The sequence below is a fragment of the Cornus florida genome, unplaced genomic scaffold (genome assembly GCF_030987335.1).
Source record: "Cornus florida cultivar Cherokee Brave unplaced genomic scaffold, ASM3098733v1 CherokeeBrave_3.0.0_Hap2_Chr05, whole genome shotgun sequence".
Lineage (NCBI taxonomy): Eukaryota > Viridiplantae > Streptophyta > Magnoliopsida > Cornales > Cornaceae > Cornus > Cornus florida.
The window spans coordinates 87,075,927-87,101,686 of NW_026775575.1; the positions used below are offsets into that span (position 1 = coordinate 87,075,927).

Here is a 25,760-nt window from a genome sequence, read left to right on the forward strand (position 1 = left end):
AACATTCTTTTCTAATAGAGTTCTTTCCATTGTCGAATTTTCCATACATAGAACTTGCCTTGTACAGAACTTCCTATCTCAGAGTTTTCCTTCTACAGTAAATCCTTCAACTGGTAGGACTTGTGCATTCTTGAATAACTGGGCTGAATATATTTTGATCCGGCTGGATTTGAGTAACAGGACGGATGTTAAATATTCATAAGCTGGGCTGATGACTTCTTGATTCGGCCTTGATGGAAGTTGGAGGACAAATAACAATGGTCTTGGGCTGTAAATACCCTCAATTTGGGCTTGAGCATGATGGGCCTTATATGTTCTTAGAATGTAGATATGGGTAGTGGTGACGTGTGCGCTTTTTATTGGAGGGAGTTTTTTTCCCTCCACAGGTAGGAATTGGGAACTGTTATTTCTAGCATAACCAATTCACTTGCAATTGGATTAGAACTCACCTTTCTCTTTCATCCGAGCGCCACCGAAACCAAACTGATGCAGCGAGGGCTAGGCTCGATTATTAACCTTGATTTGCTCTGCCCCTTCATCACTCATCACTCACCCAAATATCAGTATTCATAAGTTATAACTCCTTTGAGAACAAAGGGATCTACTGCAAATGGGTTCACATCATGAAAGGCAGTTGTTTGGCCACGTTAATGGTGGCTGTGTCTCTATTTTAAAAATTTAGTTGTAATGAACTCAACTACTCAGTTAGTTTTGTGTTGTTGCTTTGAATAAATTCATTTGTTTATCATTATTTATTAGGGAGTTATTTAAAGTAAAGCAACCTGGTCATGAAACTAGCATAAAGAAATAATTTTTCTTTAGAAACTAACATAAAGAAATAATTTTTCTTTTTTCCTCATGACATTTACATATTAGAAAGTGGTGAGAATTTATTACACGATCCCGACTATCGGCAAGCCAGAATTTGGGACGGGGGGGAAAAACTCTAAATGAAGTTAAACGGATGGATAAGGTGGTGAGGTGATAGATGCCGTTAACAACATAAATTCAAAAGGTAGTTCTGATCGGATAAATACGAAATTCAAATTATCGACAAAGGCTCTCCTTAAAAATTGCAATAAACTTCCAGCTTGGTTGACTATTAAAGCAAACTCTTATCAACCAATGAGGTACGGGCAATATTGAACTTCAATTCATGAATTGCTTATTTTTATTCTGTAAACTGACTTAGCCATCGGAACTGTTTTGGCAAGCATCACACCGGTGTCAAGAGAAAAACGCTGTCGTTTCGGATTGTTGCAGGCTAATCTTCAACCTTAATTATTATTGAAATATTATACTCCATAAATATTATTTAATTACCACAATAATATTTATATTAAGTCATCATAATAATTATTTTTTTATTAAAATATTCCTCAACACATTTTGATATGTTAAATTTTTTTTGGCAACCCATGAACTTGTAAGCTAGCCACTTACGGATTTCATTTTGCTGGATAACAACATTAGGAAAATAATTAATTTTTACCATAAGTACATTAAACAACGTCTATCCTTTTTAATTCTTATATGATATATTCGGTGTCATAGAATTAAAGTCTTACAATTGAAATTGAAAAAATTGAAGAATATTTTTTCAAAGTTACAATTTTAATATTTTTTCAAAATTACAATTTCAATTTTAAAACTCTAATTTTATACAACCAAACAAAACAGTACCTCTTATGTTTTGAAATTATGTTATATCAAAGTTCACATCATATAGTTTCTTCAATCATGCATATCACTAGGTAGATGGTGGACAAAAAATAATTTTATTCACAGAATGAGGTGTTTTGGTCATTTTTAAAATAAAAAGATTGAAATAGTCATATAACTAGAACTAGAACTCCCATATTCAAAATAATCGCAATAAGGGTTCACATATAAATAGTTTGTCTTTAACTTGCCAGAGCCTTTTGCCGTTAAGGTGAACTACACTTCACCAAGATCTGTCAACTTTGAAATTTAATCACCTTAATAATAATTAAAAAAAAACCTTTAATATTTAACATTCATAATTTTCAAGTCTAATAATAAATTTGAATTAAATGAATTCATTTAAAATTAATGATTTAAGTTTTAAAAAAGAATAATGGTAAGTAATCTGAAAGTGGGATACATTGTGTAATACCCCTAAATTTCAAGGTTTTTATTTATTTATTTTATTTCATTTATATTTGGTTACGTGGCTATTTGAGTTGTTTGTGCAATTGTTTTAGGATTTTATTTGGTTGTTATTTGGTTGTCATTTCAATATTAATTATTTAGTGTTTATTTTATTTATTTTATTTTTATTTACTTGGCTAATTGGAGTTGTTGGTGTGTTTATTTATGTGTTATTTAAATGTAATTATTTTGTAGTAATTCTGTAGTTAATTGTAAATTTTCATTAAGGTTATTTTTATTTGTGTGGATGGGTAGGTATATATATATATATATATATATATATACAAATATATAAATATATATATATGGATGTAGGCGTGTATATAGATAAAGTATATGCGCACGGTAGTTTAAGGAAATTATGATGTTAATTTATTATTATAAGTTTGCATGTGTAATTGTACAATTAAATTATAAAATATTATATCATTAGATTTCAATGTGGGACGAGTCATTGGTGTGTGGTTTAGATAAAATATAAGTGCACAGTTTGTTGAATTGGAAGTTAAATTGTGTTTTTATTTATTCTTATTATCTATAATGTTGTAACAATTAGTGGCTGTACAAGGTAAAAGTGGGTTGGCTGAAAGTTGTAACATATATGGGTGTGGTATGGTGTGGTTGGATGTAGGTGGGTAATGTAGAATCACTTTAGGTTATTTTATTATTTATATAGTTCATTATCTGGGTACTAGAAACATAGCAAATGAAAAAAAAAAAAAAGACACGAAACAGAGGGCGGCAATAAGAGAGGAAGAAATAGAGAGAAGGGAAATCAGAGAGGAAAGGCTAAGGATTTTGACCCAAAATTTTAAGGCAAGTCTTTGTTTTACTTGTTCCCTTTGTCTTTTGTGTTTCGATTCATCTGTAGAACAACTTTAGAGAATTATTTGTAAATTAATTTGATTATATTTATGCTAAGGATGGACCTTAACAGAGGAATATGTGTGTATATATATAACTATATATATATATATATATATATATATATATACACATGAATTTAGTTTTGTAGTTTCTGGTTTTTTTTTATTTCATACAAAATTATTGTAATTGCGTAAAATAACTACCCAATTTGTACGGACCATCAGCAGCTTTTCATCATCTTCCTTTACTATGGATTTATTGATTCATTCTTTGCAATTGATTTAATCTTTGAAATTTATTTTGCATGTCTATTTGTCTTGCAATTGATGGTGCAAGTGAGTTTGTTTGGTTTGCAATTTAAATCATTAATTGTATTTGGTTAATTACTGTAGGATTGGGTTTATTGGTTTTGCAATTTAAATCATTAATTGCATTTGATTAAATTACTGTAGGACTGGGTTTATTGATTTTGCAATTTAAATCATTAATTGCATTTGATTAAATTACTGTAAGAGTGGGTTATTTGTTTTAAGCTGTAAGTTGCATGGTAAGGTATAAAAAAACAAATAAATAAATAAATATAATAATAATAGTAATAGTAATCAAGGCTGCATTATTGGTTGCATGAAATTTTTAATATTTTTATAAAAAAAAATTACTTTGTTTAAGTAGGTTTATTTGTTAAAATGGGTTTAATAAGCTATGTTAATCATTTCGGATGAAGGTAAGGTTTAATTATCATGTTTATAGGTTTGTAGTTAAGAAGTTATTTGAATTGCAAGTTTCTTGTACGATATTTATAATTTCTTATTTTGCTATATCAATTGTTATAGATTATGGAATGATTATAATTATACATGTGATTATATATGTATATGAACTTATGCATACTTTGATATAAGTTCACATAGCAGGACCATTGTCAGGATATGGTCTCAGAAGCACCATTGTTAAGATATGGCTTGCTGATACATATATGGGCTGTCTATTAAGTCTAAACCTATACGTGTAGTCATACCATTGTCAAGATATGGTTATGACTTTATATTGTGTCATTGTCAGAATATGGCTATAGTTACTTACATAAATATATTTTAATTGGGTACCATATACGAGCTTGAGATCTCGGGATCGATGGTTAGGGTTGGCGTATATTGCCATGTGAGATAAGTAGCTGGATATAGGGATGTGTGTGCCTTGGTAGAAGAGGTACTTATGACCACCTTGTGTGTGCTTGCATGATACCTACTATCCGGTTGAGGTTGTCTAATAGTGAAAATCTATAGTGTGTATACTTATGTATATTGACTTATGTAGTTATTGCATGAGTCGAACTAGGATGGATCGTTTATCAGGGCTCTGTTTAGGATGTAGTAGAAAGGGCTTGTTGTTATCTTTTCAGGTCCTCGACAGTTCTAGACGTAGAGTCAGTTCGTGCAGAGCAGAGGCCAGACTTCATCACTCTTTCGGTGTCATAGACGTAGGACCTCCACTATGTTTTCGCTATCATTTATTATTTCTGAGTTAGACATTTATTTGTTTCTTCTTTAGTTGGGATTTTTATTAGGGGACCACATTGTATAGATTCCCAAGTTGTACTCTGGAGGTTTTATTCTTATAATGAGAATTTATTAGAGATTAATGTATTAGAGGATTTATTATTTAATTATTAATTTAGATTTCCCTTTCAGCGTTATTTATTTATTTAATTTTTATTCCTCTTGTATTCTGTGCTTGTTTATTATTGATTGGTTGATATTCCCTGATTTTGTGCGCGGACCTGATTAACCCGTGTTCCGAAGTTAGGGGGTATCACACATTGATATTTTTTTCTTTTTTATGTGATTAAAAGAAGACGTATGATAAATTTAATCTGATGAATCTGACACTCTCAGACCCTGTAATGTATCATTACTCTTAAGTCTCAACACCTATTAAAGTTGAAAACTGATGATGCAAGATTATGTGGCGACCTGAAGCGACGTTGTACCTCAAAAAGGAAGAGAAAGGTGATCAGATACCGGTGTGGTACTGGCCTAAGAGCCTCCGACGATCAAGTCAGTGCTAGATCAGAAAGGAGGAAAAGGTTAAGAGCTTTCTTAAGGATTTGTGTTATACCTTTTATGTTAACCCGAAAGCCCTCTTTATATGGATGTCAAGTTGTATTGAAGAAGGAATAGTATTCCTCACACTTTTCCAACATGAAAGGGAGGACGTATTTTTATCCTTATCAACGATAGTGGAGTTTATCCTGATTTACAGCTTTGTGTGACGGTCAAACTTCTTGGCTAAAGATTCCTCATCAATTGCCCCTATTCTCGGGTTTGCATGTCGAACGTACAGAATGTAAAGATTTATCCCTTTAACTTATTCTTCACCATGCCATATATATATTTACATATATATTATTATATATTTTTATTTTTGTCCAACAAGTGAAGATAACACATATATACTTTACTTGCTAGAGGAATGCACATGGGCTAATGTAGCCCAAGTGGTTAGAGACTTTCCCAATGATTCAAGGGTTCTTGGGTTCAAAACTCCCTTCAAGCTCCAAAATACTCTTTTTAATTAAAAGAGGCACGTGGCACACTTTAGAGAATCTGCCACGTGGCAGGAGCTGTAGAAGAGGTTGCCACGTGGTACACTTTGGAGAGGCTGCCACGTGGCTTGTAACACTTGTATGTTGTATAGCAGTAGGCATCATATCAAAATATATTTACACAAAAAAGCAAGTTAGAAAAGTAAAGTAGGAGTAGGCAGCTTCAGAAAAATCACGAGTAAAGGAATCAAATAAAGTGCGCGCAGAAGAATCACCAGAGACATCAAATAAAGTCTGAGAAATTAGGCATGCCTTCATTATTACGTGTTTGTTTTTTTGAAAATCAACTATTCTCACGATACTCCTTCTTCACCTATTCGCCTTATTTAAGGAGTATAGAAAAGTAAGATGCTACTTTCGTAATCTTTCAAGGTAAATGTCTTTTTCTCTCACTGTTTTTTCTATGTGATGGATAGTGTTAATGTAGACATAGGAGACAACGTTCAGTCTTCAATTTCGAAGTCTGATCTGAAATTTTTTTGATTTCTGTACGTTATTCCTTCTTGTATCCACATCCGGGCTCCCCTTCTCCTTGAAAGAGCCTTCGAGGCTCCAAATGGTGAAATTTGTCTCTTTGAATGTGCCTTTCTTGCTGGGTTACGCTTACCCTTTCCCCCCTTTATTAGGGAATTTTTCTCCTTCCTTGGAATTACCCCAGGACAACTGACCCCAAATGCCTAGAAGGCCTTAATAGGGTGTGTTATCTTATGGAAGGCGTGTGGTAACCCTCCTTTAACTATTAGCAAAGTCTTGCTATGTTATACTCCAAAGAAGGTAGATCGATCATGGTGGAACCTAACCAGCCGATGTAAGTGTCCCTTAATTGAGGGACCATCCAAATCAAATTCGGAGTGAAGAAGCCGGTTCTTCTTCATTTCAGGAAGGAACTGGGAATTTTCTAACGAAGATACCTGTGCTAAACTAGATTTACCGTTCCCCGTACTTGGGGTCAAGTAGACCTCAATGGTGAGTTACTTATGCATGCATATTTTCTTACATGGCAGATGACACGTACTATTTCTTTTTTCTAGGTTTTCATACTTTGGGTGCGCCAGCTGAAGCAGAGGAAAATATAAATAGAGCCATTCAATATTCATCAAGGTCCTTTTCCTCTTTAGTGACCCCACGGTCACTCTTCACTGCTGGACTTTGTCGGGGTGTAGTGTCTTCTTTGTGTCAAGCGTCTACAGAAGGTATGCTCTGTATGACTCCCGTTGTTTCTCTTTTGAAACACTAACCTCCCTTTTGTGACTTAGATTCACCCAGCATGTCGTCGGGGTGAAAGTTTGGGAAAGATATTCTAGCCCAGGTGTAGAAGGAGCGTGCTAAAAGCAAAACCTCGCCACAGGGCTCCTCGTCCCTGTCGACGAGGAGATTTGGGAGTGACGTTCTTTCTCAGGTTCGGGAAGAGCGTTCTAAGGAGAAGGCTACACCTCCCCGCTATCCTAAGACAACTCAACCACTTCAAAATCAAGGAAATCCTACTCCTGTTGATGACACTTCCCTTGCAACTGCTCATGAATAGATTTTTAATACAGGAATGCACCTCCCTAAAAATGCCTTTACTCATCAAGTTGGTGCATCTATTTTGAATGACGTAAACTATGTGAATGACATAGTTGAGAACATGCTCATGCCTTCATATGACTCTAAAAGGCTCAAGGGGCTTCCCTCCGAGCAACTCTTAGCCTTTCACGCCCAGAATGTTTGCAAGGTAAGGTAGTCTTACCTCCTTTTACTCTTGAGTAATGTATATTCCTTGTCGATAACTAATAATTTTACTTGTGCACGTAGATGGGAGCATTTGCTAAAGAGTTATCTCGACGTACGAAGCTCTTCGAAGAGTCTATACTAGCACTGGATGCGGAACTGACAGCTGAAAGGCTAATTCAAAAAGAGGTTGTGATCGGCTACACTAGAGAGAAAGAAAAAATCGAAAAACATTTCCAAGCTAGGCTAGTGATTGAAAAATCTTCTGCCGTGGAGGAGTACAAGGCCTCAGCTGAATTTGATCGGGTCAACGCAAATTATTTTTTTGATGGTTTTGAGGAGTTTAGACAGCAAGCCAGGGCCACCTATGAAGACCTGGATTTCCAACATTTTCAGCCATTTGCTTCTAGAGACCAGAGTCCAAGCAGTTGTCTTCAGAGTGGACCGTGCCAGGGAGAATCAAAAGAATGAGGACCGAGCCATTAAGAATGAGATCAGTAGAATCCAGCCCTGGAGGCCCACAGCAGTGGGCATTTTACATCTTGAATGTGTAATTGTCTTTATTTCATTTCCTTAAGAACAATGTTTATTATTGCTCTGAATACGACTTTGTAATTTCACCAACTTGGGTTGGGCGCTGCTATTTATTTGTTCTTTTTTGAACTCTATAGCTCGTTTCCTCTTATTAACCCTTTTAATGCAGCTTATTTGATTATAACCTTTATAGTACAGGGATAAGGGCTACAAGATTCATTCAGCTCGAATCCTGAAGCGCAGAACATTTTGTTCTTTTTGTGACGATCCCATGTAATATAGGGACATTAATCACGGGATTCATTCAGCCTGAGCCCTTATAATACAAGGCGTTTAATATTAGTCCCTTCTAATACGGGGACGAGGTTTACGAGATTCATTCAGCCCGAACCCTTATAATACAGGGCACATTAATGTTAATCCCTTATAATACAGGGACAACCTTATATCTATAGGATATATGAAAATATAAATTTGCACAGTTAATGCGATAAAAATGGATTTTATTGAGAGTCGAACCGAAGATTCACTTACGGTCACAAATAATCTAAACTACACGATACTAAAATGAAACTAAGAGTAGCACTAACTAGAAGTAGCACTAGACAATATGAAACTAAAGGTACGTACTAATGTCTAATTCTACTGATAGTACTTTCTGAGGTGTTCAGCATTCCAAGGATGGCCAAGTTGCTTCCCTCCTAGTGTTTCTAGCCAGTAGGTGCCTTGTCTCTTTGTTTGAACGACCCTATAAGGGCCTTCCCAGTTGGTAGCAAACTTACCCTCGTTCAGTTCCTTGGTGGCTTGGGTGACCCTACATAAGACAAGATCCCGGGGCTCGAACCTCCTTTCTTTCACCCGAGAATTGTAATATCGAGACATCGTTTGTTGGTATGTTGCCACCCTAACTTGGGCTTGCTCTTTTCTTTCTTCAACTAGATCTAAGTTGACTAACAGATTTTTTTCATTCTGGAGGGGGTCGTAGTTGGTGGTCCTGAAACTTGCCAAACCAGTTTCTACTGGAATTACGGCCTCACTTCCGAAAGTTAGGAGGAAAGGAATTTCTTCTGTTGGGGTTTTTGAGGTGGTTTTATAAGCCCACAACACGTTTGGAAGTACCTTTAGCCACAACCCCTTTGGGCAGTCGCTTTTTTATTAAGCTGAGTATTGTCCTATTGGCGACTTCGGCCTGCCTGTTGGCCTGCGGACGGCCAGGAGAAGAATAGTGATTTCTTATTCTTAGCTCATAACAGAAATCCTTGAAAATAGCACTACCAAATTGCTTCCCGTTGTCCGAAACAATAACATGGGGAACACCAAACCTACATATTATTGATTTCCACTTGAAATCCTTGACATTGTTTGTTGTGATTGTGGCCAGTGGTTGGACTTCCACCCATTTGGTGAAATAGTCGATTGCCACGACAGCATGCTTGGTTTACCCTTTGCCAGTGGCTAAGGGGCTAATCAAATCCATTCCCCATTGGGAAAAAGGCCATGGGCTGGACATCGGTACTAACTGCTCTGGGGGTTGTCTAGGAATATTGGCAAACCTTTGACATTTATCACACTTTTACAAGTATTTTAATGCATCCCTCTGCATAGTAGGCCAATAATAGCCCTGGCGGATTGCCTTGTTAGCCAAGGATCTGCCCCCTGCATGGTTCCCACAAACACCTTCGTGTATCTCCTTCATAATATAATGAACTTCTTCAATTGACACACAATGTAGAAAAGACAAAGAAAAGCCTCTTTTGTAGAGAATTCCATTCACGAACGTATACTTGGGTGCTCGGACCCTGACCTTTCGAGCTTCCACAGGGTCCTGTGGTAGTTCCCCGTCCATGATGTACTTTATTATTGAGTTTGCCCACTCCAACCCTGGTTTTAGCTGGTTTATTTCCTTGCATTCTTCATATATACTAGGTTTTTCCAAGTACTCAAGTGGTATAGCCTTAGTATTCTCAAGCTCGATTGCAGTTGCTAGTCGAGCTAATGCATCTGTATTCTCATTCTCCATTCTGGGTATTTGCTGGATCATGAACTTCTTGAAGTAACCAATTAGGCCTCTTACCTTTTGTAGATACAATTTCATTTTGTCATCTTTGGCTTCGTACTCTTCACGAACTTGCCCTGCAACTAATTGAGAATCAGTAAACACATTCAAGTGTTGCACTCTGAGAGCTTTTTCCAACTTCAATCCTGCTATCAAGCTTCATACTCTGCTTCATTATTGGTAGGCTTGAATCCAAATTGAAGTGCATACATACTTCAGATTCTCTCCTTCTGGCGATATAATCACTAAACCTACCCCACAAGCTCAGGCGGTCAATAACCCATCAACATAAAGTGACTAAGCATCACCTAACTGGTCTGATTCTCAGGATTCATTTTAGAGGTTGTGAGTTCATCTTCCTTTTGAGGGAAAGAAAGCTCTGCCATAAAATCAGTGAGTGCCTGACCTTTTATTGCTACCCTTGGCTTGTACTTGATGCCAAACTTACCAAGTTCCACTGACCACTTCGTAAGGTGTCCTGATGTCTCTGGCTTGTATAGGACCTGCCTCAGTGGTTGGTCTATCAGTACTATCATGGTGTGTGCCTGGAAGTATGGTCTGAGTTTCTTTGCTGCCATAACCAACGCAAACGCTAGTTTTTCTATTGCCGGATACCTTTCTTCTGCTCCATGAAGTACTCGGCTAGTGTAATTATGATACCCATCGAATTCGAGATATGAGTTGATCAGACCCAAGCCCAAACCCGAGGGAAATATCAAACAATTGGTATTTAAATGAACGTAGAATACAAATATAAAATGAGAAATAAATAATTAAAGGCTGAAAGAATTCTAAATTATAATCCTAAAAAATTTAATACTTAAAATCCAATAATCCAAAACCTCCATTATAATAACAACTCGGGAATCCATCCATTGGACCCCTAATATGAAAATTCAAACCGAAATGCAAATAACTAAAAGAACATCTAAAATTAAACCACGGAGAAAAGTCCTACGTCATCGGAAGAGTGAGTGATAGTCTCTGCTCAGCACGATCAGGTCTAAGTCTGGAACTGGCGAATACCTGAAAAATAGAAGTGCGTCATGCCCACGAACAAGTTCCATCCTATTACAATCCAACAGAGACTCGATACGCATGTACATCCTAACCAACTCAATAATAGCTATGTAGTCCGTACATATTTATATATCCACACTATGGGACTCTCATTGGACTATGATAAGGGTCTCAACCTGTGTAAAAGGCAACATGCAAAACGCACCTGAGTGGGCATGACTACCTAAGCCTAACAGGGTATACCTCAACCAACATAGCCAGCTACACATCCTACTGCATATACGCTCCCTAAACGTCGACTCTGAGGCTCAAGCACATATTGCAGTACCATAAAAATATATTTAAAAATCCTATCCTATCCATCCATAAGAAATTCAGTTAGTCGTTCAGCTTATTCAGCCACACAGACTAGCATATAAGGAGGATTCTATTTTTATAATCCGTACCCTTATTCCAAAATAGGTAGGACTTAAATTTGAGATAATCCATCCCTAGTATGCCACTATCCCATACCGGTGCATACAATCCAAACATCCAGCAGTTGATAGTACAGACTATAAATGTAAATATCAACTAATCCATAAATCTCATAATTGATAACAGAAATATTAAATATAAACATCAATTGTTCCATACTAAGCATGATAAAGTTTTATAAATTAACAGACTTATTGATATTACTTCCCCAGGTCTAATAATTGATGATTCATTTCGTACATGTAAACATCATTTAATCCCTACTAGGCATGATAGAGAACAGATATATATATATATATATATATATATATATATATATATATATATATATTAAGATGTAGATTTAAACCTACTCCAACAAACTCCAACAATTGACAGTATATCCAGTATATGTAACTATCAATTTATCCACAACAAGCAAACTAGAGATCTGTAAATTCGTAGGCTTATATGAGATTATTGAAACATGATAACTGTATTCACATCATTGAGAATTGCTATCCTAAGATTTAGCAATTTAAAACCCTTTACATCCGAAAATCGTAAAGTAATTTATTTAAAATTACCTACTATTCAAGTATAAAACTCAGTTGGTTTGTTTTGCATTAGCCTACTCTCTAAATTTTTAATAAGCCTTAGAACATCTCTAAACACTCCAATACAACTTCTACCCGAATCTGAAAACCCCAAAATCCAAGCACCGTAGCCAAAACAGTCGCCGAAAAACTGAAAAATAAAAAAAAATTCAAAGGAGCCGCCTCCCTAGTGCATGGAGCCGGCTCCCTCCTTGAGGGAGCCTGCTCTTTGCTTAGAGGAGCTTGCTCCCTTCCAACGGGAGCAGGCTCTCTTCCTGTTCCCTCTTCGTCTTCAAGTTCGGCGACTTTCCAAACATCTGTCCTCTATTCCTAGGGTTTCTAGGTGTCTGAACTAGGTTCCAGTATGTTCAACAGGCAATTAAATTCTTTATACAATTATCGACATCAACTTAAACATGCATTGTGCATAAAGAATTTAAACTGAGCAGTTTACTATTCATGATCACCTACTGTTTAAAGCAACTCAACCATCCAAACAGATTAATTTTAGTTTTTCCCCATTGTGTTACAAACTAATTAATCTCTTTATACATCAATTTACATGAATTAAAACAGAAGTTACGCAAGGAAGAATTTAAAACAAACAATAAACAACTTGTAAACACGTCCAGTTTTAAGCATCTCAAACATGCAATCCAGTTTAATTTTAATCTTTATTTGTTCCTGGAGTTGTATTAGTCGTGTAAAGAACATGAGCCAAAGGGAGAGAGTTAGGATTAGAACTTGCCTTTAGGTCTCAATCCGAAACCTTGCACCGTTGTCTTCCTAAATTCTCCGGCGAACTACGAGTACTATAAACCTTCCTCTATTCTCTCTCTATCTCCACTGTCATGAATAGGGTTTTAAAACCCTAGGCAGAACTTAATACATATATTTATAGGACACCCTTAAACCTAAGCCTAAGTGTAATATGAGACGGAGAACTAAGTCGGCTACAACGTAAAGAAAAAATAAAACAAAACCCAAAATTTCAATTAACGCATTTAACTTACTCACACAATTACGCCAATGAAAGAAAATACCAATAATCCAATTAATGTAATTACAGAAAAATAAATACAATTTAATAATGAATTAATTCTCATAACCACCATTAAATAAAACAATTCACTTAAATAAAACAAGTCGTCAATTAATGCAAATAAACACGCCAATAAACAATTAAACAATTAAAAATGCAATTTAAACAATAAATTAAATACCAAGAATATCCTTTTGAAATTAGGGGTATTACAATAATACACTGGCTTTTGAATACCACTTTCTTCCTTTATCAATGTTGAGCTTACCGCCACAGGGGAAACTGCTAGGTAAAGGTACAATTCTTCTCCAGGAATTGCTCGGGACAACAACGGTGGTGAACTAAGATAGTTTTTGAGCCCTATAAATGCCTGCTCGCATTGGGGGGTCCACTCGAAGGCTTTCTTTAATATCTTAAAGAAAGGAAGGCACTTGTCAATGGCTTGGGAGATTAACCTATTCAATACTGCCCCTCTTCCTGCCAGCCTCTAGACCTCCTTGGTTGAGGTAGGCGATCTCATATCTAGTATTGCTCGAATCTTCTCAGGGTTTGTCTCGATTCCTCGTTGACTTACCATATACCCTATAAACTTTCCCGAGGATACCCCAAAGGCACATTTGTTTGGATTCAACCGCATCTTATGTGCCCTAAGCACATCTAAAGATTCCTGTAAATCAACTAAATGGTCCTTAGCCTTGAAGCTCTTTACCAACATGTCAACCACATATACTTCCATGTTTCTGCCTATTTATTGCTTAAACATTATGTTAACTAGTCTTTGATAGGTGGCACCAGCATTCTTCAATCCGAACGGCTTTACCTTGTAGCAATACAGACCTCTATCAGTGATAAAAGAAGTTTTTTCATTATCAGGAGTATACATGGGGATCTGATTGTATCCAGAGTAAGCGTCCATGAAACTCAGTAACTCATGTCCTGTCGTCGCTTCAACTAACATGTCAATCCTCAGTAAAAGAAAACTATCCTTTGGGCAGGCTTTATTTAGATCTGTGAAATCCACACAAAGCCTCCATTTTTCATTTGCCTTTTTGACCAGGACCACGTTTGAGAGCCAGTGGGGGTATTGTACCTCTGGAATAAAATCAGCCTTCAGGAGCTTCTCGACCTCTTAGGATATAGCACGGTTCCTCTCTGGGGCAAACACTCGCCTTTTCTATCTGATTGGCTTGAATGATGGATCCTCATTAAACCGATGCTGCATAACAGAGGGGTCGATGCCCGGCATGTCGTCACGCCTGCATGCAAACACGTTTTTATTACCTCTGAGAAGTTGAACGAGTGAATCCCGGATGAGTGGGTCAAGTAGTGACCCTATACTCACCTTTTTCCCAGTTCCCTCTTCATCCAAATCTATCTCCACAAGGTCTTCTATTGGTTTTGCCCTTTGAGTGGGCTCCTCCCTTTGAGTAGGTGATCGGTTGGTCAATTAAACATCAACCTTCGCAATAGCACGAATCATTGTAAAATAGGGCTATTGGTCGGGTAAGTCGAACCACTGGGACTGCGCTAATCTATGGCAATTTAAGTGTCTAGAGTCATTTTAGAGTGATAAGGGGTGTTCATAAAGGGTTTGTGTGTTTGTCACTAAACTAAGAAATTAAAATGCATAAAACAATAGATTGCAATGAAATTGAAGAAGTGAGATACAAGTAGAAAAGACTAGGGAGATGAATCCACACTACACCCTTAGTACATGCTAGATTAGGTCTAAATTTGGGGATAAATAGCATATATGCAATGGTCAAGAAATATGAAGCAACTCCGTTGCTTAATAATTATCAAGAAGTTCACTTAATCAAAACAAGAATGATCCATCAAAAGCTACCATAGTTGAACTACTTAAACTAAGGTGTAGAATCAAATACACTATCTCAAGCAAAAGACCATCAAGCTTTCAATCAAATGGTGAAGCACATGAAGGTACGAATCAAGTATAAACCATCAAAGGAGGTACCTAAGCAATGGAATATCAAGTTTCAAAATCAACATGCCTTGAAAAACATTCATAGTCTATATATTTTCATTGTCACTATGAAAATAAAAGCAATAAGATTGATTCAAGAATCATCAAAGATATGACAATGAACTTACATCAACCATTTACACATTAAAATTCATTACAAGAAGGAATATGCTCTTAGACTATGAAACTACCATACATTATACATTATAGTCCCCAAAAGTATAGCCTAATCTAGAACATGATCAAAAGGGGAGGCTTCATCACCTCCCTAGAGAAGATTTAGTTACCCATAGGAGCAATGGAAGAAGGAAGAAGCTTGAAGACCTCCTCCATTTTCGTGCTCCCTTCTTCAAGCTTGAAGAACTCTCTCCCTTTGCTCTCTTCTCTCTCCTCTAATCTTGCTAGAATATATGATATGAAATGTGTGGCCTTTGGTAGCCTTTTGTCCTCCAACAAAACCCTCTCTCTCCTCCAAAAAACATCCCCAACCACCTCATAAAGAGGGCCATCCAAAATTGGAAATTTCAGAGCACAAGTGGGCTATCTCGTGGAGCAAACTGCCCAAATTTCGAGTGCTCGAAATAGGGCTCGAGCACTCGAATTTAGTGTAAAAAGCTCCATGCTTCACTTGCTCCGCCCAGACCTACTTTGATGAAATGGCCATAACATTGCACTCCAAACTCCAAATGACAAACCGTTTAAAGATTTGGAGAGCTGATTCAGAGCTTTAAAAACTTCATGTTTTGATAAAGACCCAAATCTCAAGTCTGGTTGGTCGAAAATGAGGAGAAAGGCAGTACTTCAGTGCTGCCAGGTAGTTCTGCGCACCTCTGGTAACAAGGCCATAACTCTCTGCTCCGAGCTCCGAATGATGAACCGTTTGAAGATTTAGAAAGCTAATTCAGAGCTCTAAATCTTTCATGTTATGATGGAAGTCCAGTTCTCGAGCTTTCTGGGTCAAAATGGCGAGCAAAGTCCTGACTCCACTGCTGATCTCGTGAAGCAATCTGCCCTAATTTCGAGCACTCGAAATAAGGCCTCGAGCACTCGAAAATTGGCCAGAATGCCCTATGCTTGGTTTGCTCCGCCCGGACCTACTTTGGTAAAACGGCTATAACTTTGCGCTCTGAACTCCAAATGATGAACCGTTTGAAGTTTTGGAAAGCTAATTCAGAGCTCTAAAAACTTCATGTTTTGGTGGAGATCCAATTCTCAAGGATAGTTGGTCGAAAAGGAAGATCAAGGCAGAATTTCATTGCTGCCAGGCAGTTCTGCGCACCTCTGGTAACAAGATCATAACTCTCTGATCCGAACTCCGAATGACAAACCGCTTGAAGATTTGGAAAACTGATTCAGAGCTCTAAATCTTTCATGTTATGATAGAAGTCCAGTTCTTGAGTTTGGTAGGTCAAAATGGTGAACAAAGTTCAGGCTTCACTGCTGCCAGAATTTCAGAATTGGCACCTTTGATGTTCAAAACTCCACAAAGCATCCTTCTTGCTTCTTTTTGGCCAATGGACCTAAAAATGTGCAAAAACATACAATTGGAGATAATCTATATAAAATACACAAATAAAGAACTTAACTAATGCAATTTAGGGCGCTTGAATATACAATATTCGGCGCTTATCAGTAGGCTCCTTGTCCATTAAACCTTCTGGTGTCTCAATGGCCAATGCTTCCTCCAACTATTTTCTTTTTAAAGTGGTGGCGTAGCATTCCCTCGCTGTTGCTTGGTCACCTCTTAATTCACCAATACCCTGCTCTGTAGGAAAACGCATCAATAAATGGTATGTGGAAGTAACGGCCATCATAGTATTTAGAGCCGTTCTCCCTAATATTATATTGTAAGTAGACGGATAGTCTACCACAAAAAAATCCACCATTACTAATATTTGTTTTGGTCCGGTCCCGGCTGTCAAAGGAAGTGTAACTATTCCCAAGGGAAAGACTTTTTCTCCAGAAAAACCAACGAAAGGGGATTTTGTTGGCCTTAACCTTCCCCTGCCAATACACAATTTGTCGAAAGCATCAATAAATAACAAGTCAGCTGAACTACCATTGTCGATTAGTACTCGATGGATTGTGTAGTTGGCCACGACTTCTGTCACCACTAATGGATCGTCATGCGGCTGCTGAACTCCCTTGGCATCTTCTTCCGAAAAAGTGATGACCTCACCTTCTCGTTTCGGGAACTTCGTTTGGGGTTTGGATATCCCCACCTTGTTGACTCCTATGGAGCTCCTAGCTCTCTTAACGTGGGCCTTTCGTGCCGAGCTTGACTCTCCCCCTCCCGCGAGTCCACCGGAAATCACCCTTATTTCACCCAATGGGTGGGTAAGGGGATTATTCTCTCTATTCTCGCGAATAGGTTGACCAGTACCCTTCTCACGATCTGCTGTGTACCCATGTAACTTCTCCAGACGAATTAGGCTCTCAATTTGGCTTTTCAAGTCGAAGCAATCATCGGTATTATGCCCATGGTCTCTATGTAACCAGCAATACTTGTCCTTAGACCTTTTTGTCGGATCTGACTTTAACCTAGGGGGCCACTTCAAGGTATGGTCGTCTTGGAGCTGCATTAAGATTTGAATAATAGGAGCGTTCAAGGGAGTGAAGTTAGTGTAGCTATCTCGCCCTCTAGGGACTCTACGGGACCTATCAGGCCTTTTGAACTTGGAATCTTTTTCGTCTTTAGAGAAAGGGGCTGACCTCTTCTTATCTCCTTTCTTGTCGTCGACTTCTTTGCCCTTCCTAGAATTCATAGCATCTTTGGCATTCATATGTTTTTGGGCCTTAATAAATAATTCTGCCATACTGTTTGGTGGGTCCTTAGATAAAGAAAAAAGGAACTTGGAGGATTGTAGTCCTCCCATGAAGGCTGTAAAAGCAACCTTATCATCCACCTCATCGACTTGCAACATCTCTGTATTAAATCAACCAATATAGTCACGTAACACCTCCCATTTGTCTTGCTTAACATTCAGCAAATAAGTAGCCAATTTTCGGTGTCGTCTCCCTGCAATGAAATGCCCTATGAACTGCTTACTAAGTTCTTCAAAATTGCTAATAGATCCCGACTTCAATCTATTAAACCAAACACGGGCTAATCCTTTGAGGGTGGTAGGGAACGCCCTAGACATGATCTTATCTGGGACCGCTTGTAAGTTCATCAGTGACTTAAAAGTTTTCAGGTGATCGATGGGGTCACGGGTTCCGTCGAAACTCTCAAGATGGGGCATCTTGAACTTCCTTGGCAATGGGAGAGCCATCACTCGAGGATTGAAAGGTAGATTCGTCTTTTGAACAAGGTCATCAACTGTGGCGGGACCTTTCCCTTTCAAGGTTTAAGCCATCCCATCAACTTGCAACCTGAGATCCTGGATCTGCTGATCAACGTGGGTAGCTTCGGTGCGTTCTCCGGCATTAAATACATCATTTCGGTGACGAGGTGTCCGTGCACCGAAAATATTCTGTCGTTGAGAACGAGCCGTGGAAGCATGACGGTTTCTTCATCGACCTCCCGCATGGTTGTGCCTAACTCTGTCATCATCATCGTTACCCTCCACGACGGGTGCTGTAGGGATAGTTAAATGCCACATGATTACTCCATTTTGTTGGACCAACTGGTTCATACCTTGACTAAGGTTCTGAACATGTTGTTCTAATGCTGCAACATGCTCCCCTTCTTCCGGAGTGCGCCTTGACACGCTCTCATGATGGGATGTGTGCTCAGAATGTTCTCCCCTCAGGCGAGGCTGTCATCCCCTAGGTGGGGTTGGTTGTCGTCATGGTGTAATTGACGATCATTGTTACCACACTCATGATGGTGACTGTCATTACCGTGCGACTGATTTTCGCCATCAAGTTAATGGTGGCTGCTATCATCATGTGATTGGTTGTGGTGGCCTCCTCCATCAAGACGCGAGGGGTGTTGACTTCCTTCTCCAAGATTGACTCCGGATCGCAACATCATTGTTATTCTAGGAAACTAGTATCTCTTCCCACAGACGGCGCCAACTGATGATGTGGGATTCCGCGGCGACCTAAAGCAACGTCGTACCTGAAAAAAGAAGAAAAAGGTGATCGGATACCGGTGTGGTACCGGCCTAAGAGCCTCCGACGATCAAGTCAGTGCTAGATCAAAAGGGAGGAAAAAGGTTAAAAGATTTCTTAGGGATTTGTGTTGTACCATTTATATTAACCCGAAAGCCCTCTTTATAGGGGTGTCAAGTTGTATTGAAGAAGGAGTAGTATTCCTCATACTTTTCCAACACGAAAGGGAGGACGCATTTTTATCCTTATCAAAGATAGTGGAGTTTATCCTGATTTTCAGCTTTGTTTTAGTTATGTGATTAAGAGAAGACGTGTGATAAATTTAATCTGATGAATCTGACACTCTCAGACCCTGTAATGTATCATTACTCTTAAGTCTCAACACCTATTAAAGCTGAAAACTTTATGAAAAATTCTATTTTAAATTGAACCAAATTCCTGATCTGACTTTGTGAAACTAATTCACCACAGTGTTACAACAAATAAAAATATTTAGGCAAGCAATTAATGGAAATAGCAAAATTAAGCTCAATCCAATGCAAATCACAAGAAGTATGAAAACATTTAAGTTCAAAAAGTACATATATATATTATATAGATCCCCAGTTTAATGCAAGCCATAGTTAGAGGAAAAGCCACAACCAAAAGCTTGAAAATTAACCTGACTCAACCCAAGCCATATACAGTGAGAATATAACAATACTAATCAACTCAATCCAACAAAAACTACAGACTATAGTCCTTCAATTTTTCACAATTTCGTTATAAGCATTGTTTGCTGCTCGATTTATCGCAATTAGTCTCTTTGGCCTGTATACGCCTTTTTCTACAAATTTATTGTCTACGAAAACTTCAATAGCTCCCGTCTCCTTCCATAGATCTACAAATTGCAATTCAGATCTATTCTTTTGGCATAGCTCGTACAGCTTTGTAACAGGATGTAATTGCAATTCATCTGGTGTGATCAAAGGTTCCAACAAACTCTTGGCTACCTACAATATTAGAAATATATAAAACTACGTCGATCAATTTTTAACAACAATATCATATCATTTAGTATTTATAATGTACATGCCAAAAAAAAAAAAAAAAATTGTGGGATAAAATATAAAAATTTAAATCAATAGAGATTGTGCAAGGAAAAAACCTTCCATGTAGTATCCAAAGAGGAATTGCTGTCAACGAAAACGGCCCCTATTACGGATTCAACTATATCAGCAAGGACCTTTGGTGCTTTAATCAACCCACTGGAATGCAGAGGATAATCCGAAATTGCATTCGTGAATTCGCGAATCTGAACAATTTATTGTATTAATTTCACAAACCAAATATCATTAAAAAAAAAAAAAAAAAAAAAATTGAAATAGATTTTTTTTAATTTTTAATTAATCCTAAAGAAATAAATGTAAAAGGATAAGTATATCCGTGTCGTATTAAAAAAATAAAAAAATAAAAAAAAAATCTGGACTTACTTGCCCATCAAGTAGGGGTTTCCTGTGCCGTAAATAAAAGTGCAATTGATGGTTGACCGCCGTGCGTGCGAGTTTCTCCGTATTGACATTAGCAGAACGGAGGCGAGTCAACATTCCCGGCGGCAGATCAGGGTAGAAGAAATAGTGCTCTCTCGCGATAAGGAGATTCAGCATGGCGTCGCCGACAAACTCGAGTCGTTCATAGGATGAACAACTTTCTTGGTGGTCATATGAATGATGCGTGAAAGCTTGTTGTAACAAAGTTTTGTCATTGAAACTGTACCCTATTATCTCCTCAACTCCCGCCAGATTCGGAATTGACTCTGTTTCTATAATCGGAGTCGGCTCCTTTGCTTCTTGTTCATCTTCTTCTTCTTGTATATACAAATCTTGTAATGAAGTGAGCACTTGTTCTTCCTTATCTTCCATGAGCCCCAAACAGTGAAAATTAAGCAAAAACAATAGAGAAGATAAAAATGAACTTTGATCGATGTAGTCCTATAGCTAGTTATATGGGTGTGTGTGTATATATATATATGCGGTCGTTGATATTGATGTAAACTTGTGAGTAGTTAGAAAATTAATAGGCTGGCAACAAGAGGAATCTAGAACCCAAAATCCTATGAGTCACGCCCAAGTTTTTCTTATAAAGGAAAGGAGAGAGGATATAAAAAAGAGACAGTTATCCGGAGTTGTACATTAGACGCGGTTAGGGTTTGACTTTTTATTTTTTAATAGAAAAAAAAAAAAAAAAAAAAAAAAGTAGAGATCCAAGAAAATTGACTTCTTAGTTAATTCCTTTCCTTCTCTTTTCGATTTATAGGTGCCGCCCTACATTTTTTCTCATCCTTTTCTTTGTTTTCATGGTACTGAAATATAAAAATTTTATTTATACAAAATTGTAATTTTCACTGCCAAAGGCTGTAATGCTTTTCAATCTTTCTTCTTTAAATTTATCTCCTTGTTTTTGTTTAGGAGAATTAGATAAATCATTTGCATAACAATCATATTCGTGTATATATATATATATATATATTAAAATTAATGGTGATTCAAACTTTAATTGCCAACAAAGAATATTAAGATCTTGAGGCATTGATATAATTTTTTACTTTTATTTGTAAAAAAAAATAGAAAGATAGGTAATTTTTCAAATATTTAATTAACTTATATTTTAAAATTATTCATATTGTATTTGACACATAAACAGTCACATAAACTCAATGAAGTAATAAATTTTTATTTGTCAAGCTAAACAGCAAGACTCTTTGTTTTTTTTCTTTTTCTTTCCACCATCAAAACATAGGCCTTTCCCCATACCAAACATAGGTTTAGCGAGAGATCTAGAATGTATGAAAAAAGAATGACCGTAATGGCCGGTTGCGACAAGTCAACGTAGACTTGTCAAAATCAATATATATATATATATATATATAAGTGTAAAGAAAGTATAACAATGTGTACGAGGATTGCAAAGAAAGATACAGTTATTGTATGAATATTATTTTGATTAAAATCATAAAATTTTCCTTCACTTTTAAAAATCGTATATAAAATTCTAATTAGAATTACATAAGTCACTGAACTAACAAAATTGATTAAATTACTTCAAACGTGTGACCACCCATGGGTGGTCGTTAAATATAAAATTTAACCCCTTTTTTTCAAAAAAAAGAAAATGTAATAAGTTCACTTGATAGGAATAGGCTTGGATTTATGATACTCTAAGTTTAGTTTTTTAATTCATATTAGTCGTATAAATTTGGTTTCGATCAGTTTGAATATGCAGCTGAAAATTTTCAATATAAATTCAGTCAAGTGCAATTGCTCAAAATTTGGTTTTCATTGCTTTACTCGTGGTATGTTTTAGAGAGAGAAAAGTGAAGAGTTTTAGAGAGAGAAAAGGGTTAACACACCCACAATTGTCTGGAAAAAATTGACAGGTCCGGCGTGTACAACTGGATTTGGACCGTCCCATTTCTTGGTTGCATGGCTAGACCGACGACTGCATATGTGGTCATAATTTTTAGGCACTTCTAGACGTTCTCTCTTTCTTGATGAATAAGCAAAATGTTAACAATAAGCGAAGTGTTAGTTTGATTATTAAAATATATTTTGAAACCTATATTTTATCTTTAAAATGTTTGACAATTAATTTCAAATAATTTAACTAAACAGAACCAAAATATTTTTAAAATGATTTTTTTGAAAGTCAATACTTTGATAAAGTGGAAAGAAATTTTATTTTTGTTTCCCTTGAAGGACACGGTTGGTGACTCGAAGGAAGTCTAGACTCGAGCCCCAGAAATTGATCTGCAAGCACAGAATCTGAAACCACAAAAATTTTGCACCCAGCAACAATCAAAAGCTAATATATTAAGTTAATTGGATTAGAGTCCTGATCTCTTGCTCCTTATGAAGTAAGAAAAATAATCCACACTTTTTATATGCACCGTTAATTTAACGGTCATTTTACAAACCTACCCATGATCTTTCCTTTTAACACAAAACCACTCTCACCCTATTTTTAGTTTCTATAATTAATTTTACCATTACCTACCCTATTTTTAGTTTCTATAATTAATTTTACCATTACCATCTACTATAACAATAAAAGGTAATTATAAAAGGTAAAAATAGAAACCTTTGAAAAGAAATTAATACCAGTAGCTTTACTTTTATTTGTTGCGGAAGAGTTTACTTTAAGGCTTTGAGAATTAAATGTTTTTAAATTTTGTTAAGTTTCATTCCTTTACGAAGAAATTAAATTTTTTGTTTTCATTGAAATTTAGTTTAAGCTTTAACAATTTTGAATAAAGTCAATGTCACATGATTCCATTATTCAGTTGTATAATATTGTTATTCACACGCATATACGCACAAATAACTATAACAATAATACTTCTTTCCATGAGAGCTTTGGTTCTGAAACAACATGAAACACCTCTAATCCCGAAATCGTGCACACCACTTAACATCTCAGTTGCATCTTTTCCAATACATTTTCAGACCTCCCCTTGAAAACCCACATATACATATTCTCCATATCATGCTGAACCATGAAAACATCAAGCTTCAAGTCTAATTTAGCATACCCACCATGCCCATTACTCTCCCAAGTGATCTTACTCCTTGATTTCTCATTCAAAGTTGGTTTAAAATAAAAACTGAAGAAAAACCAGACACCCCAAACACTATCAACCAGACACTATCAAGCCTATTTTTATTTTGATAATTACCTTTTATTGTTACAGTAGGTGGTAATGGTAAAATTAATTATACAAACTAAAAATAGGGTGTTTTGTGTTAAAAGGAAAGGTCATAGGTGGGTTTGTAAAATGACCGTTAGATTAGTCTATATAGAAAGTGTGAATTATTTTTCCTCAGGACTCTTTAGATTAATATTATTACATATGACATACACGGAAAAATTATAAGTTTGCTTCCTCGAGTAATGTTCATTAATGTTGTAATAAGAAAAAACCTAATACACATATCAATGGGTATTAATATCATCCAAAAAGCTTCAATATAATATCACTTCTATTAATTAATTTTATACCATATTCTTTCAAACACATCTGTCAAGCTCTCCGTGTAATACACATATCAATGGGTGTTAATATCATCCAAAAAGCTTCAATTTAATATCACTGCTATTAATTAATTTTATACCATATTCTTTCAAACACATCTGTCAAGCTCTCCGTGTAAAGTCACATTCTTGCATAACCCAAATTTAAAGTTAACTCTAGCTTGCATACCCTTCTCAAAAGTTAGGATTTACATACAAATCCAATAAACTAAACTAGTAATAACCCAAATCAAAGTTACCAAAATCACAATTACCAAAATCAATACCAAAATCATTACCAAAACTAGTGCCTTCCATCGGCAGATTCTGATCAAAAGAATCAAAAGGCTCAAAAGTAGTGGACGGAGAAGCCCTCGCCCTCGCCATTGCCATTTGATCCGCCGCTTCATTCTTGACCATTGCCATCTGATTCGCCGTTTGATTCATGACCATTGCCATCTGATCCGCTGGATTCGTGACCATTGCCATCTTATCCACTCGATTCATCACATTCTTCTTCAAAACTTCCAACGAAGCAATATAATGCTCAAGCTCCTGTAACCCTAATTCATCAATCGGATCCTCCCACCAACACCTGGTTTCACTCGGTTTTCCTTGCTCCGTCCTGGCTTCTAACTCACCCAAAGCCTTTAAATAATTGTTCTTGCTAACTTGTAATTGCACTCTGAGCTTATTATCGTCATGATCATGTGCTGACATTGTGGAAGAATCCAGGTTAGGATTAGGGTATTGGGCGAGGAAGCGATTGACGACTGTGTCGGCGGACGGGCTGCCGAAGGTGTAGATCTTTCCGGCAGGTGACATGACTACAACGGCAACCTCCGCACCGCACACGATGCTCAGTTCACCGGCCTTATTGATGAGACCTGTCCGGCGCTTCGAGAAGGACACGTGTAGGTTGCTTTTGCCCTCTATTTTCTTCATCGGGATCTTTTGTCGACCCTTGCTGTGTCTCTTCGGCTTGTTCTCCATTACTGCTGAATCCAACCCTAGCTCCTCTCCTCCCACTATAATAGAATACACTCTCTTTCTTTCTCTCTCCATCTCTCTCTATATATATAGACAAACAAATAAAATAAATTAAAAATGCAAAAAGTAAATTGTCAAAATTACTCTTAAGAGTCATAACAGAACAATTCTTTATATAATTATATATAAAAATAAAAAAATAAAATAAATAAGTAAAATAAAATTGAAACTTTGTGTGACGGTGTCACGGGTGGTGCAATGAGTAGCATTATTCTCATATATTACTTTCTGAATTTTATTTTAGTGATATTTGATGATAAGAGCAAAATTTAGTAAGTTTTCCAAAATAATGAAAATAAAGAACTTACTAAGTTTTGTTTTTACCATACTAATCTTTATTTTCATTATTTTTGAAAAATTACTTAGCTTTGCTCTTACCATCAAATATCATAAAAATAAAATAAAAAAATTAAACCTTGAGAATGCCGCGCAATAAACTCTCACTCATATTTTACTTTCTATTTTAATGATATTTGATGATAAGAGCAAAATTTACTAAGTTTGCAGAAATAATTAAAATAAAAAACTTGCTAAGTTTTGCTCTTACCATATTTGTTCCTTATTTT

At 36.6% G+C, this 25,760-nt stretch overlaps 4 protein-coding genes across 4 annotated transcripts; 1 reads left to right on the plus strand and 3 right to left on the minus strand.

Annotated features, from left to right (window-relative positions):
• Positions 1-6,679: 6,679 nt before the first annotated feature.
• On the plus strand, positions 6,680-8,020 carry LOC132307389 (uncharacterized). Its single transcript, XM_059805121.1, has 3 exons — positions 6,680-6,837; positions 6,901-7,358; positions 7,439-8,020. The coding sequence occupies exons 2-3, from the start codon at positions 7,185-7,187 to the stop codon at positions 7,823-7,825; spliced, it is 561 nt and encodes a 186-aa protein (XP_059661104.1). The 5' UTR covers positions 6,680-6,837; positions 6,901-7,184; the 3' UTR covers positions 7,826-8,020.
• Positions 8,021-14,232: 6,212 nt separating this feature from the next.
• On the minus strand, positions 14,233-17,966 carry LOC132309628 (uncharacterized). Its single transcript, XM_059807919.1, has 2 exons — positions 17,041-17,966; positions 14,233-14,314 (listed from the first exon to the last, which is right to left on the minus strand). Exons 1-2 carry the CDS (start codon positions 17,964-17,966, stop codon positions 14,233-14,235), a joined length of 1,008 nt encoding a protein of 335 aa, XP_059663902.1.
• Positions 17,967-19,630: 1,664 nt separating this feature from the next.
• On the minus strand, positions 19,631-21,557 carry LOC132310318 (ribonuclease 3-like protein 3). The gene is made up of 3 exons (XM_059808503.1): positions 20,571-21,557; positions 20,246-20,392; positions 19,631-20,090 (listed from the first exon to the last, which is right to left on the minus strand). Exons 1-3 carry the CDS (start codon positions 20,997-20,999, stop codon positions 19,842-19,844), a joined length of 825 nt encoding a protein of 274 aa, XP_059664486.1. The 5' UTR covers positions 21,000-21,557; the 3' UTR covers positions 19,631-19,841.
• Positions 21,558-24,378: 2,821 nt separating this feature from the next.
• On the minus strand, positions 24,379-25,137 carry LOC132309629 (agamous-like MADS-box protein AGL62). The gene has a single exon (XM_059807920.1). The coding sequence runs from the start codon at positions 25,135-25,137 to the stop codon at positions 24,379-24,381; it is 759 nt and encodes a 252-aa protein (XP_059663903.1).
• Between the last annotated feature and the right edge of the window lie 623 nt (positions 25,138-25,760).